The sequence below is a fragment of the Phyllobates terribilis genome, unplaced genomic scaffold (genome assembly GCF_046119375.1).
Source record: "Phyllobates terribilis strain yellow unplaced genomic scaffold, ASM4611937v1 Scaffold_1__5_contigs__length_1240528914, whole genome shotgun sequence".
In the NCBI taxonomy this organism is placed as follows: Eukaryota; Metazoa; Chordata; class Amphibia; order Anura; family Dendrobatidae; genus Phyllobates; species Phyllobates terribilis.
In genome coordinates, this window is record NW_027362761.1 from 978,654,598 (window position 1) to 978,670,786 (window position 16,189).

Below are 16,189 nucleotides of genomic sequence, written 5' to 3' on the forward strand. Positions count from 1 at the left end.
AATGGATTTTCCTGGACGTTAAGAAACAGTCTTTCCAGGGTAATGATTTGTATATAAGGCAAAAACATACACACAAAAAAAATGCTCCTCCTGACCTTGCGCTATGTTCACACGTAGCATTTTTTTCTGCGTTTTTGCAGTTTTGCATTGCTTTCAATGGCGAAAAATACATTCACCTGTAAATGTCATTTTAACATTTTACTACCTTATCGGCCCATGTGGTATGTGAGACATGATCAGACATATCCTGTTTCATTTATGAAGGAAGGACTCTGAAAGTCACAAAGCCTCTTGTTACAGGGCCATCAGGCGGCACTTACTATTGTTAAAGGGCCAGCAGTCGGTCCTCACTATTGTTAGAGGGCTTTGCTGTTTCCATTATTAACTATACTGTTATTGCATATGCAGTGACTGCAAGGCCTGGCCAAAATTTGAGAAAACCTCAATACCCCTTTGAAGAGACATAGAAGAGGGTCTCAGTTTAAAAAAATGTTCCCATTATAAAGTAGCGGGTCTGCTATACTGTTATTGCGTATGCAGTGACTGCAAGTGTTGCCCAAAATTTGGAAAAATGACAAAACCCCTTTGAAGACTCATACAGGAGGGCCTAGGTAAAAAAATGTTCTCATTACAAAAGGAGCGGATCTCCTATACTGTTATTGCATATCTAGTGAATGCAGCGGCTGCCTATATTTTCGAAATACCCCAATACCAATTTGAAGACACATAGAGGAGGGCTTCAGTAACAAAATATTCCCATTTAAAAGGAGCGGTTCTGCTATACAGTTATTGCGTATGCAATGACTACAACGGCTGCCTAAATTTTTGACGCATCCCAATACCTGTCACAAGTGTGTCAGATGCAACAGAGTCACTCTGCATCTGGCTGCAGAAGGTCTCTGCGTTTGGCATTGCAGACGCCTTCTTAATCTTTCTGACTTTTGGAACCAGCGGCAACCTCCCTCCTACTCTGATTGACACATTTTGGTGTTTATAAACTCTCAGTCTTCTTCAGGGAGTCGCCAGTGATATTCACACTATCCCTTGTGAAGGCTTGGAGCTTCAGCAGTCGGCTTACTTCCTCTCTGGTGCCCTTGGAGGACGTTTGGTGTTATCTCTCTGGAGTCTGCTCAAGCTAAGTTTCTCCACCTTTGGTTGTCTCTCTTGTTGTCTTTAGTTTATAGTGGGAACTAACCAGTGCTCACCCCCCTCCCTATCCAGGGCGTAGCTCTAGGAATATACAGGGCTTAGGTTTCCTGCTCGGCAATTGATGTGGAACAAATATAGGGACGGTAGGTGAGGCATGGTGTTATTAAACCTGACTAGGGGTCTCAACTCCCCCTTTCCCTAGTGTCTGGACTTCCTTCCCCTCGTCCCTTCGTGTTGCACTTAGTCTTTCCCACACTGTGCGCGATAATACCCCTTTGAAAAGACAGGGCCTCAGTAAAAAAAAAGTTCCCATTATAAAAGGAGCGGGTCTCCTATACTGTTTTTGCGTATGCAGTGACTACAAGGGCTGCCAAAAATTTGGACGCAATCCAATGCCCCTTGGAAGAGACTTAGAGGAGGGCCTCATTTAAAAAAATGTTCCCATTACAAAGAAGTGGGTCTCCTATACTTGTATAGGAGATACTTGTATAGGCTGAAAAACATTTACCCTTGGGGGGTATACATGAACATACTATATAACAAACATCTCCTACAGGCATAATAAACACCCTTAAAAAAAATTATGTGGGTGATGCATCACGGTTACTCTGGCGATATGGTGATGTAGGATGAGGATGAGGAGAAGGAGGAGGACAACAGAAAATAGACAAAATCAGGAAGAATACCCATGTCTGGGTGTGAAGAGGTGCATGGGAATAGACCTCCCAAAAAAAGACACTGGATTTGAGTTTGTTACGCTGCTATTATTCGGTGGTGTTGAGACGTCTTCCCCAATCCAGCCCTTGTTCATTTTTATAAGAGTCAACCTGTCAGCATTTTCAGTTGACAGGTGGATGCGCCTATCAATTATAATTCCCCCGTTGGCACTAAAAACCTGCTCTGACAAAAGGCTAGCGACAGGGCAGGCCAGGACCTCCAAGGCGTAGAGAGCCAGTTCATGCCACGTGTCCCGCTTGGATACCCAATAATTATAAGGCACAGAGGAATCACGGAGGATGTTGGTATGGTCGGCAAGGTACTCCCTCACCATCTTTCCAAACTTTTCACTCCTTGTGAGGGTACCCCGCGCCTCAGGGCCTGTGTGATGGGAGGATATGTATCCTGGTGTGAAATACCTATACCTTACTATTACACCGCCAATTCTGTCCCTCACACAGCAGCACCTCTGCCTGTCTGAAGGTTAGACTGTGATAAGCATAGGCTCACCAGGTTTCATATAGACCTGATGACGCTATGGGGGCAGCCAATCACTGTAATGCCACTACCAAGATGGCTACGGCATTACAGTGAGTGGCAGACAATCCCTGCATGTTCATTGGCTCTCTAAAGTGCGCTAAGCAAGCAGGGAGGGGACCCGAACTCTCGCCCGAGCATCCCGGAAATACTTGCCGAGCGCCGAGCATCTCAAGCAGTGAGATGCTCGGGCAAGTACCAAGCAGTGACAAGCAGGTTCGCTCATCACTAGTGGTACTGGTCAGCGACCAAGTGTGAATAGGATGAACAACACCCAGGTGGCAGACTTTAAATGGAGAGTAATATTTGACACGCTCAAAAAAATGTCACAATTATTACCGCAGTAATATGGGATCACTTCTGATGACAATTTGCGACCGCTGACACAGAGGAGCTAGGGAGAGTGAGCAGCTCCGGAGCAGCGCTCAGTGAGTGACAGGACACCGCTAGTGATAAGCGAGTACTAAAATGCTCGTTACTCGTTGCTCGGGTCGAGCAAATTGGAATGCTCGAGTGCTCGGTCCGAGCAACGAGCCCAATGTAAGTCTATGGGAAACTCGAGCATTTTTCCGGCGGCTCTCCCCGGTGGTCTGCAGAGGGCCTAAAAATTGCTCAAATCGATGGGAACAGTGCTCAAATGACATGGGAACAACATAAGGAAGACCCCTGGAAGCATTTCTGACTCTCAGGTCACTGTTATCAACAACATTGTCAGAGGTATTATGCCACTTTTACGGACTCACAATAAAACATACAAAAACGAAACCAAAATGGATTGTCCTGGGAAATATGTTAAAGAACATCCTTTCCAGGACAATGACTTGTATATAAGGGAAAATAAATAACCAAAAACAAAAATGCTCCTCCACACCTAGGGCTATGCTCACACATAGCGTTTTTGATGCGTTTTTACACTTTTGCATTGCTTTCAACCAAAATAAATGCATTCACCGGGAAATGTCATTTTGACATTTTACAACCTTATCTGGCCATATGGTGTGTGAAACATCATCAGACTCATCCTGTTACTATTCTTAAAGGGCCAGCAGTCGGCAATGCTTTGTTGTTCCCATAATTAGAGAGTGGGTCTCCTATACTATTGTGTATGCAGTGACTGCAAGGGCTGCCAAAAATTTGGACGCAACCCAATACCCCTTTGAAGAGACATAGAGGAGGGTCTCAGTGAAAAAATGGGTCTCCTATAGTGTTAATGCCCATGCTGTGACTGCAAGGGCTGCCAAAATTTAGGAAAAACATCACTAACAATTTAAAGACACATAGAGCTGGGCCACAGTAACGACATGTTCCCATTAAAAAGGAGACGGTCTGCTATACAGTTATAGAGTAAGCAGTGAGTCCAACGGCTGCCAAAATTTAGGAAAAACCCCCACTAACAATTTAAAGACACATAGAGCTGGGCCACAGTAACGACCTGTTCCCATTAGAAAGGAGAATGTCTGCTATACAGTGAGTCCAACGGCTGCCAAAATTTAGGAAAAACCCCACTATCAATTTAAAGACACATAGAGCTGGGCCACTGTAACAACATGTTCATATTAGAAAGAGAAGGTCTGCTATCCAGTTATAGGGTATGCAGTGAGTCCATCGGCTGCCACAATTTAGGAAAAACCCCACTGACAATTTAAAGACACATTATGCTGGGCCACAGTAACGATATGTTCCCATTAGAAAGGAGATGGTCTGCTATCAAGTTATAGGGTATGCAGTGAATCCAAAGGCAAACAAAAGTTAGGAAAACCCTACTAACAATTTAAAGACTGGGCTACAGTAACGAGTACGAAATGTTCCCATTAAAATGGAGTGGGTCTCCCATACTGTTTGCCTACGGAGTGAATGCAACGGCTGCCAAACACACATAGAGGTGGGCCACAGTAACGAGTACGACATGTTTCCATTATAAAGTAGAAGGTCTGCTTTTCAGTTATAGGGTATGCAGTGAGTCCAACGGCTGCCAAAATTTATGAAAAACCCTACTAACAATTTAAAGACACATGGAGCTGGGCTACAGTAACGAGTACAAAATGTTCCCTTTAAAATGGAGTGGGTCTACCATACTGTTTGCTTAAGTAGTGAATGCAATGGCTGCCAAATATTTGGAAGTACTCCAATGCCCCTTGCAAGAGACGTAGAGGTCGGAGGACCTCCTGAAAACAATGTTCCCATTATTAGGAAGTGGGTCTCTCATACTGTTTGCCTATGCAGTGAATGCAACGGCTGCCAAAAATTTGGAGAAACTCTAATGTCCCTTGCAAGAGATGTAGATATGGTAGATATAGTGGTGATATGAAGGAGGATGATGATGCGGAGAAAGAGGAGGACAAGAGCAAATAGACAAAATCAGGAAGCGTATACCCATATCTGGGTGTGAAGACAGAGGTGCATGGGAATAGAGTTAGACCTCCCAAAAAATACCCCACTAAATTTGAGTTTATATTACGCTGCTATCATTCGGTGGTGTTGAGAAGTCTGGCCCAATCCAACCCTTGTTCATTTTTATAAGTGTCACCCTGTCAGCATTTTCAGTTGACAGGCGGATGCACCTATCGGTTTAATTCCACTGGTGTTACTGAAAACCCGCTCTGACAAAACGCTAGCGGCAGGGCAGGCCAGGACCTCTAAGGCATAGAGAGCGAGTTCATGCGACGTGTCCAGCTTGGATACCCAATAATTATAAGGCACAGAGGAATCACGGAGGACGTTGGTACGGTCGGCAAGATACTCCCTCACTATCTTCCCAAACTTTTCCCTCCTTGTGAGAGTACCCCACGCCTCAGGGCCTGTGCAATGGGAGGGTCTGAGAAAACTGTCCCAGAACTTTGACAGTGTTCCCCTGTCTCTGCTGGATAGCATTTGTGTCTCTCTCGTCTGTTCTCCTTCATTGTCCAACGAACTGTGACCTCTGTCGCCAGCATTTTCAGATGGAATTTTTTCAATAATTCTGCAACAAGGGCCTTCTCGTACTGCCCCATTTTATTAGGCCTGTCCTGCACAGGAATAAGAGGCAGAAAGTTCTCCTTGTAGCGTGGGTCTAGAAGTGTCACCAACCAGTAATGACTGTCACCCAAAATTTGGACAACGCGAGGGTCACGGGAAAGGCAGCGTAACATAAACTCAGCCATGTGTGCCAGACTGCAAAGAGGCAAGACTTCCGTGTCTTCACCAAGAGGAAGACTGACCATGCTCTCCTCCTCATCCTCCTCGTCCCTGTCCTCAGGCCATCCACGCTGAACAGACGGTATGACAATTGTGCAGATAGTACCGTCTATAGCGCAGGAAACTAGCTCCTGTTCTTCCTCCTCCTCTTCCTCATTGTCACCCAATCACGTTGTGATGAGATGAGGCTGGGCTCTGTGGAATCACCCTGTATGGTTCCTTGCTCCATCTCATCATGCTCCGCCTGCAATGCATCCTCTTTAATTGTGAGCAGAGAGCATTTTAGAAGACAGAGAAGCGGAATGGTGTCGCTAATTATGGTGTCATCGTCACTCACCATCTTGGAGGAGTCCTCAAAGTTTTGGAGGATGGTACATATGTCTGACATCCATGTAAATTCCTGAGGTCTTATGTGTGGAGTCTGAACTAAATACTGATGGCCTTGTTGATTTTGGTGGTCAACAACTGCCCTCTTCTGCTCACAAATCCTTCCCAAAATCTGCAATGTAGAGTTCCAACGCGTGGGGACATCGCAAATCAGTCGGTGAGCTAGAAGCTGCAAACTAAGCATATTAGCTTCAGCACAGACTGTTGCCGCTTGGCCAAGGCAGTGCTGCAGTGCTTCCAGCTTGCGACTGATGTGGTCATTTCGGAAATGGAGGTGCAGGAGCTGTAGAATGTGGGGGAAACCCTGATTGACCCAGGGCCCGCAATCCTCAGCATCGAGAGGACGTGTTACGTCCCAAGGTCCGACTGGGTCCCGGCTTCCATTATATTAACCCAGAGTGTCGTCAGCGAGATGTACTATCCCTGCCCACAAGAGCTTGTCCACATGTCCATGGTAATAGGTGGACTTTCCCAGTAACTGTGTTGTTGAGGGCACGGCTAATGTTGTGGGACACGTGCTTGTGAAATGTGGGGACGGAACACAGGGAGAAATAGTGGAGGCTGGGGACTGAGTACCTAGGGAAGGCCGGCGCCATCAGGTTGTGGAAAGCTTCAGTCTCCATAAGCCTAAGAGGCAACATTTCAAGTGCAAGTAGTCGTGAAATGTGTGAATTTAGTAGTGTGGCCTGTGGGGCGTTGGCTGCGTATTTGCACTTGCGTTCCAAGAACTGGGGTAGGGACAACTGAACGCTGCTCTGGGACAAGGATGTGGATGTGCTTGCTGATGGTGCTAGTTGAGAGTATGCAGCGACAGGTGCAGGGCGGGAGGCATCTTGGCATGCGACATGGACAGGGGATTGGCGTACACGCACAACAGCGGAAGATGCAGTGGTGTCACCCGCAGACACTGTTTCTGGACCCTGGGGTTCGGCCCACAAAGTTGGGTGCTCCCCTGCTGATGCTGGCCTGGCAGGTAATACAAATGGCCTTTTTGAGGTTATCTGCAGAGTCTTTAAAAAATAACCAGACTCAGGAAGACCTAACAGTTGTATGGCAACTTCAGTCGTGATGGCATTACGAGGAACGCTTTCCCACCTTGTGTCTGCGGCCACAACACTGCTTCTTCCTGCCTGTTGTGGTGCTACGCCTCCCTCCCCATGTGTGCTGCTGTCCTCGCTCTGTATTTTCCCCTGCCAGGTTGGGTCAGTTACTATATCATTATATCATCTACCACCTCTTCAACTTCCGCACCCTAGTCCTCCTCCTGACTTTCTGGCAATTGGGTCTCATCAGCAACGTCATTCACCTCTTGCGACAGTAATTGCACTTTTCCACCGTTGCCATGGTGTGACCGTGGCTGCTCAAATATTTTGGCATCGCTACACACATTCTCCTCTTGACTCACTTGAAGCTGGCCTGGCGAGAGTTCCTAATCTACAAATGGAAAGTGAACAGCTCTTCTGAGTGTCCAAGTGTGGGATCAGTTGTCTCCAGGCACTCGGAATGGTGAGAGGAAAAAGGATCAGGGTGAGGAATATGCAGTCCAGACTCACGGCTACTGAGACTTGACCGTATGGAAGACAGTGTGGTAGTGGTGGTGGCAAATGCCTGGAAGCATTATCTGCTATCCAACCAACAACCTTTTGACACTGCTCTGGGTTCAATAGTGGTGTACTGCGGTCCCCTAGTAATTGGGACAGAAAGGTCGGGTGACAAGATGTGAGTGTTTGTTGTGGCACAATTTCAGCTTGCCTACGGCAACGTCCTCGGCCTCTGCATGCACCATCACCATCACGTCCACTTCCACGTCCCTTGCCACGCACCTTGCCCATTTTTAATGGAGGACAATATTTTCCACGTTCACGAGAATTGGCTGATTTTGGAACACTCTTATAGGTGATATGTCTGACAGAGAACCACGGTTTTAAATAGCAGGCCTGTAATTTACTAATACTATTCTTCACAGACACCTAGTGTGAATAGCTTGACCGCAACAGAATGATAAAGGAGGCCAATTTTTTCCACGTTCAGTTCAAATTTCTGGATTTTTATCGCTGTAATATGGAACTGATCTGGTTGTATTCTGCAGTGCTATCAAGCAAATGGAGCAGAAAAATTGTGTACTCTGGATTGCTTTTTAAGCAAATAACCAGAATTAAGATTAAAAAAAAAATTTGCCCTGGCCCCTGATATCTGGGGCTATGTCTATAAATATCTGTAATTGTTACAGCAGCAGACCCTCTTGCACTATATGCACTGTAGTCTGCGACATACACTGCCTGCCTGCCAAACACTGATTATATGTAGATGGATTAGTTCTCAGAAAGACTGTTAGTTCAGATGGATATATATATACGTTGTGGAATACCTATACTAACAGGACGTTCAATGGACCCTCTTGCACTATATGCACTGTGGTCAGCCACATATACTGCCTGCCTAGCTCCTGCTATCACCATTGAATATATGCAGCTGGATTAGTCCTCAGAAGGACTGTTAGTTCAGATAGATATACACTGCTCAAAAAAATAAAGGGAACACTTAACAGAATATAACTCCAAGTGAATCAAACTTCTGTGAAATCAAACTGTCCACTTAGGAAGCAACACTGATTGACAATCAATTTCACATGCTGTTGTGCAAATGGAATAGACAATAGATGGAAATTATTGGCAATTATCAAGACACCCTCAATAAAGGAGTGGTTCTGCAGGTGGGGACCACAGACCACATCTCAGTACCATGCTTTGGTCACTTTTGAATGCTGGTTGTGCTTTCACACTTGTTGTAGCATGAGATGGACTCTACAACCCACAGAAGTTGCTCAGGTAGTGCAGCTCATCCAGGATGGCACATCAATGCGAGCTGTGGCAAGAAGGTTTGCTGTGTCTGTCAGAGTAGTGTCCAGAGGCTGGAGGCGCTACCAGGAGACAGGCCAGTACACCAGAAGACGTGGAGGGCGCCGTAGGAGGGCAACAACCCAGCAGCAGGACCGTTACCTCCGCCTTTGTGCAAAGAGGAACAGGAGGAGCACTGCCAGAGCCCTGCAAAATGACCTCCAGCAGGCCACAAATGTGCATGTGTCTGCACAAACGGCTAGAAACTGACTCCATGAGGGTGGTATGAGGGCCTGACGTCCACAGATGGGGGTTGTGCTCACAGCCCAACACCGTGCAGGATGCTTGGCATTTGCCACAGAACACCAGGATTGGCAAAGTCGCCACTGGCACCATGTGCTCTTCAGAGATGAAAGCAGGTTCACACTGAGGTTCACACACCCTCCCCTCTATTATCTCGATGAGTGGTATGTTCCCTCTAATGTGGCCAATGAGAGCAGGAATGGCTAGTACAGCCACTTCCTCTTACTTTAATGTTCCCTCAGAGCCAGTATCATCCTCCTCCCATTTTGGGTCGTAGAGGTGCTGGATCAGCAGCACTGTCTGGCAGGAGAGATGTCTCACCCCCTCATCCAAGCAGTATGTGGTAGTACAGGAAGGTGAGCACTGGCTACAAGCCTATAGTTCTGGGCTCAGCAGTCGTCTCACTGCTCCTGCTGCAGCAATGCCCGGAGGCCGGCAGTCCGCAAGGGGTTCCTGCCCTCCAGCATACCTTAGCCCCAGCTCCCCTGCTCCAGTAACTGCAGGCTGCTTAGACACGCGCCGAGATAAAAGTTTAGCCCTACTAACTCTTTCCCCTTGTTCTTTTCAGAGCGCGGCGCCATTAGCCAACCGCCGACTCTTGTTACCACTCTGCCCCTGCAATAGCCACTTTTTTAATTCCCCCATCAGTCTGCACCAATCACACACTCACATCCCTGCAGCCAGCCTGCACCAGCCTGTGCCTCTGTACCAATCACACCCACACATCCCTGCACCAGCCTGTGCCTCTGCACCAATCACACCCACACATCCCTGCAGCCAGCCTGCACCAGCCTGTGCCTCTGCACCAATCACACCCACACATCCCTGCACCAGCCTGTGCCTCTGCACCAATCATACACTCCCATCACTGCAGCCAGCCTGCACCAGCCTGTGCCTCTGCACCAATCACACCCACACATCTCTGCAGCCAGCCTGTGCCTCTGCACCAATCACACACTCACATCCCTGCAGCCAGCCTGCACCAGCCTGTGCCTCTGCACCAATCAGACCCACACATCCCTGCAGCCAGCCTGTGCCTCTGCACCAATCACACACTCGCATCCCTGCAGCCAGCCTGCACCAGCCTGTGCCTCTGCACCAATCACACCCACACATCCCTGCAGCCCGCCTGTGCCTCTGCACCAATCACACACTCGCATCCCTGCAGCCAGCCTGTGCCTCTGCACCAATCACACACTCGCATCCCTGCAGCCAGCCTGCACCAGCCTGTGCCTCTGCACCAATCACACCCACACATCCCTGCAGCCAGCCTGTGCCTCTGCACCAATCACACACGCACATCCCTGCAGCCAGCCTGTGCCTCTGCACCAATCACACACTCGCATCCCTGCAGCCAGCCTGCACCAGCCTGTGCCTCTGCACCAATCACACCCACACATCCCTGCAGCCAGCCTGTGCCTCTGCACCAATCACACACTCGCATCCCTGCAGCCAGCCTGTGCCTCTGCACCAATCACACACTCGCATCCCTGCACCAGCCTGTGCCTCTGCACCAATCACACCCATACATCCCTGCAGCCAGCCTGTGCCTCTGCACCAATCACACACTCGCATCCCTGCAGCCAGCCTGTGCCTCTGCACCAATCACACACTCGCATCCCTGCAGCCAGCCTGCACCAGCCTGTGCCTCTGCACCAATCACACCCATACATCCCTGCAGCCAGCCTGTGCTCTGCACCAATCACACATGCACATCCCTGCAGCCAGCCTGTGCCTCTGCACCAATCACACACTCGCATCCCTGCAGCCAGCCTGCACCAGCCTGTGCCTCTGCACCAATCACACCCATACATCCCTGCAGCCAGCCTGTGCCTCTGCACCAATCACACACGCACATCCCTGCAGCCAGCCTGCACCAGCCTCTGCACCAATCACACACTCACATCCCTGCAGCCAGCCTGTGTCTTTGCACCAATCACTCACGCACATCCCTGCAGCCAGCCTGCACCAGCCTCTGCACCAATCACACCCACACATCCCTGCAGCCAGCCTGTGCCTCTGCACCAATCACACCCACACATCCCTGCAGCCAGCCAGTGCCTTTGCACCAATCACACACTCGCATCCCTGCAGCCAGCCTGCACCAGCCTGTGCCTCTGCACCAATCACACCCATACATCCCTGCAGCCAGCCTGTGCCTCTGCACCAATCACACACGCACATCCCTGCAGCCAGCCTGCACCAGCCTCTGCACCAATCACACCCACACATCCCTGCAGCCAGCCTGTGCCTCTGCACCAATCACACCCACACATCCCTGCAGCCAGCCAGTGCCTTTGCACCAATCACACACTCGCATCCCTGCAGCCAGCCTGCACCAGCCTGTGCCTCTGCACCAATCACACCCATACATCCCTGCAGCCAGCCTGTGCCTCTGCACCAATCACACACGCACATCCCTGCAGCCAGCCTGCACCAGCCTCTGCACCAATCACACACGCACATCCCTGCAGCCAGCCTGCACCAGCCTCTGCACCAATCACACCCACACATCCCTGCAGCCAGCCTGTGCCTCTGCACCAATCACACCCACACATCCCTGCAGCCAGCCAGTGCCTTTGCACCAATCACACACTCGCATCCCTGCAGCCAGCCTGCACCAGCCTGTGCCTCTGCACCAATCACACCCACACATCCCTGCAGCCAGCCTGTGCCTCTGCACCAATCACACACTCACATCCCTGCAGCCAGCCTGTGTCTCTGCACCAATCACACCCACACATCCCTGCAGCCAGCCTGTGTCTCTGCACCAATCACACCCACACATCCCTGCAGCCAGCCTGTGCCTCTGCACCAATCACACACTCGCATCCCTGCAGCCAGCCTGCACCAGCCTGTGCCTCTGCACCAATCACACCCATACATCCCTGCAGCCAGCCTGTGCCTCTGCACCAATCACACACGCACATCCCTGCAGCCAGCCTGCACCAGCCTCTGCACCAATCACACCCACACATCCCTGCAGCCAGCCTGTGCCTCTGCACCAATCACACACTCACATCCCTGCAGCCAGCCTGCACCAGCCTCTGCACCAATCACACCCACACATCCCTGCAGCCAGCCTGTGCCTCTGCACCAATCACACCCACACATCCCTGCAGCCAGCCAGTGCCTTTGCACCAATCACACACTCGCATCCCTGCAGCCAGCCTGCACCAGCCTGTGCCTCTGCACCAATCACACCCACACATCCCTGCAGCCAGCCAGTGCCTCTGCACCAATCACACACTCGCATCCCTGCAGCCAGCCTGCACCAGCCTGTGCCTCTGCACCAATCACACCCACACATCCCTGCAGCCAGCCAGTGCCTCTGCACCAATCACACACTCGCATCCCTGCAGCCAGCCTGCACCAGCCTGTGCCTCTGCACCAATCACACCCACACATCCCTGCAGCCAGCCTGTGTCGCTGCACCAATCACACACACACACATCCCTGCAGCCAGCCTGTGTCTCTGCAACAGCTTAATTGTCCCCTTGGTGCCAGAGGTAGTAGCTCTTGTGTAGAATTACACAGGATCCTCCTTAGGTGTTTAATCCAAAAAATGAAGCACCGGAATGTTTTGACTATGTAGGCTGACTGGCCTGTTGAAGGGCATTTGGCTACTAGTCCAGCTCTTCTAAAGTTTTAAGTGCCTTCCTTGTTATTGTACTATAAAAATATATATTAATGAGTAAAGCTGTGACCGACCTTCACCCATCAATTCGTGTTAGTGTCTTTTATTTGTTCTACTGGATATTGGTGGGGATGTAGGCAGCTGGTTTTTCGCTTGGGGTCACTGCAGTCAATCTGCAACATCAAAAACTCACTCATCAAAAGATCATCGTGAGAACGGAGCCTTAGAGGGCACTTAAGCTATTGGTTAATACACTGTGCTGGTTATAAAAACTATATGCCCAATTCATCATTTGGGATTGATGGTGTACAAGGTTCATGAATTTAGTGCACAATCACATTTTTTTTTCTTAAACCAGTTTTTCCAACTTTTTAGCACCAACAGTTGCAAATCTAAAATGCATTAAATCTTAATCTCCTTCAGAAATCTTACTCCAAAAAAGAAAAAAAATGCATCAAGTCACATTCCATGAATCTGTCTAAGGCTATGTGCAGACGATGCGTTTTTCAAGCATTTTTGCTGCGGAATTTCTGCTGCGAAACGCTTGAAAAACGCTTGGTAATACGTGCCCCATGTTCCCCAATGACAATCAGCATGTCCTGTGCCCATGCTGCGGAATTTTCGCAGCGGATTTTATGTGCGGAAAAATCCGCAGCATGTCCATTATTTGTGCGTTTACGCATGCGGAATTGCCTACTCAATGCATTAGAAAAATGCATGGCAAATCCGCATGTCAAAAACGCGTGCAAAAATCCGCACGCGTTTTTACTGTCAAAGACATGCAGAAATGAAGCGGAAATTTTTGTGGGCGCATCGTGGGCACATAGCCTAAAACATCTAAAGAAGCAAAGTTTTTAAGAAAGAATAAAAAAAAACTTTAAAAAGAAAAATAACTAAAAAAAATGGCAAAAAAAGCATAGACAATAAGGTGCAAATACTAAACTCACTAAAAAGGAGCAAATTACTGCAGAATCGTGGAGAAACTAAATGATGAATAGAGGTCTACATATTCCCCATCTTACCTTCTAGTTAATATTTTATTAAAGGGTGTTCATTTAACAGAACATGATGTGCAGTAATGTGGTAACATAGTACATGTTTAGGCTCGGTACCTACTGCTGATTTTAGGAATAGCAACCGTGGTGCAAAATTTCACAAAAAACATCACAGAAAAAGATAAAGCCTTGGCAACACCAGGTCAGATTACCAATGCACTAGCAAGATGCAGCAGACCCCCATGATAAAGGTGGGGGCAGCACATGACACCCATACTATTAGATTAAGCGTGCTGCTCAGCACTATATATGTATGTATAAATATATATTTATATACTATTTTTCATGTTTTTTGCACAGGAAGCAGCCAGGCCCCTTTTAGTGCTGGCTTGGTTATTTGGTGCATCTGTCCTGTGTTGGTGCGCTTATATAATGCTGAGCAGCTCGCCTGATCTAATAGTGTGGGTGTCATCAATAGGCTGTAAGTCAGACACTGTGCATCACACGTATCTGTGTGACTTGTGCCCTATGCAAGCTCCATCTGTGTGCATGTATAATACTACACAGCCACCCCCTCCATGAATTGGTAGGTTAGTGAGTGGCTGTCGCATCAGTATTTTGCACATGTGCTCCTCCTGCCTTTATCATGGAGGCTTGCTGCATCTTGCTAGTGCATAGGTAACCTGACATGGTGTTGCTAAGGCTTTATCTTTTTCTGTGATGTTTTTTGATCTTAGGAATAGGAGGCAACAGGAATGTTTATGGTAAATATGTCCCATCCATTAATGAAGAATACACACATTCAGGTTCATGGCTGTAAAGCCATTATCTTTCTCCTATTATATTGAAAGAACAGACAAACCACTTCATATAAAGAGAGAGTGAAGGATGGGAATCTTACCAAGTGAGAAGTGCCAGCAGTGTGATGAGCAGAATCCATGTTTCAATGGAGAAATCTGGGATGAGGTACATTCTTAAGCTTTATTCGATGTTACGCTCTTTTCTATATGCCCTGTCTTTCCCTTCTTGTTGTTGGTGGTCTTTCTGCATTTCCGGCTACCTTACTCCCCCCCCTCCTCCCCTGTGATGCTGCCCTGGAGGATGGATCAAATAGATGAGAACAGTTTTGGCCACAGACCAGGGACTTGTGTGCACAGATATAGCATATACTTCTTTTTCTACTTCTATAATTTTTCTAGCATGTACAGAAAAGACTAGAATTTTTTGTTATGCTGAGTTTACATAATTTGACTGCAGTGATCAGCTACATGCAAGTTGGTTGGCCGACGACAGCTAATACGATTGTTCTGTGCACAAAGGACATCATTGTTCTCAGCAGCCCGTGTCCCGTTTACACAAGACGATGTGAAGCCAAGAACTATAATTTTTAAACAGGCTGAAACATAATCACACCTGACAAACAAGTGTTTTGCTGGCCTGTTTAGATGGCTTGACAGTTGAAAACTCAATTATTTACCCATCTAAAAGCTGCATTAGGCCTTGTCTACATCATATTAGTGAGCTACAGGTAGAGAAGGCTCACCACAAATGACACCCTATATATAAATTACTGAAAATTAGGCAAATAACTATGATTAAAAAATATATTTTTTATTGAACACAATTATCATAAAAACACATGATTAAAAAACAAAGGTTTGTGAAAAAAAAGAAGAAAAAGAGATAATAAAATCACAAAAATGGAGGGGGATGGATGAGCCACAAATATTTGTATATACCAGGCCCAAAAACAAAGATGCAAGGATGTCACTGGAGTTGTAAGAAAATAAAGACATTATATTCATGATTTCATTACACAAAAAAACATCAGATTAAGGCTGTGTGCTCACGATGCATATTTCATGCGTTTTTGGTGCGGAAATTTCCGCAGCGTAAACGCATGATAAACGCATGGTAAGCCTTCTGCCATGGTCCCCTATGCAATTCCGCACTTTCAATGCCCATGCTGCGGATTTTTCCGCAGCGTTTATGCTGCGCTCAAAAATACGCAGCATGTCCATTAATTTTGCGGAAGCACGGCGTAATCGCCGCCATTGACTTGCATTGAGACGCACATAATCCGTGTCAGTACATTTGTACTTACGGATTATATGCGTTTCAATGTGCGGATGGTACCCAGTTCTGGAGGAGAGGAGACTCTCATCCAGACCTGGGTACCATTGTACCTGTAAAAAAAAGAATAAAATAAAAAATAAAGATTATATTCACCTTCCGACGGCCCCCGGTCTCCTTCCCTGTGCTTGCGGGCAGGACTGAAGGACCTGCGGTGATGTCACAGTCATGTGACCGCAGGCCCTTCAGTGCAGTGTCCCGCGATCAGCTGGCAGCCAGGAAGGAGCGCAGCAACACACGCCGGGCCATCGGAAGGTAAGTATAGGTTTATTTTTTTATTTTTAAACATTCTTTTACGGTCACACTATATAAATCCATGC

The 16,189-nt window shown here is 47.9% G+C and overlaps 1 protein-coding gene across 5 annotated transcripts in view; it reads right to left on the minus strand.

Moving 5' to 3' along the window:
• LOC141156801 (cytochrome P450 3A29-like) overlaps positions 1-14,807 on the minus strand; it is a 93,329-nt gene extending 78,522 nt beyond the window's left edge. For 3 of the 5 annotated variants that reach the window (XM_073643232.1, XM_073643216.1, XM_073643199.1), the window contains exon 1: positions 14,638-14,807. In XM_073643232.1, coding sequence (XP_073499333.1) covers positions 14,638-14,708 — 71 coding nt within the window. In that variant the 5' untranslated portion in view covers positions 14,709-14,807. Of the gene's footprint in view, positions 1-12,815; positions 12,915-14,637 lie in introns of all 5 variants that reach the window. The other 2 variants (XM_073643207.1, XM_073643224.1) reach the window with 2 other exon arrangements.
• Positions 14,808-16,189: the final 1,382 nt, after the last annotated feature.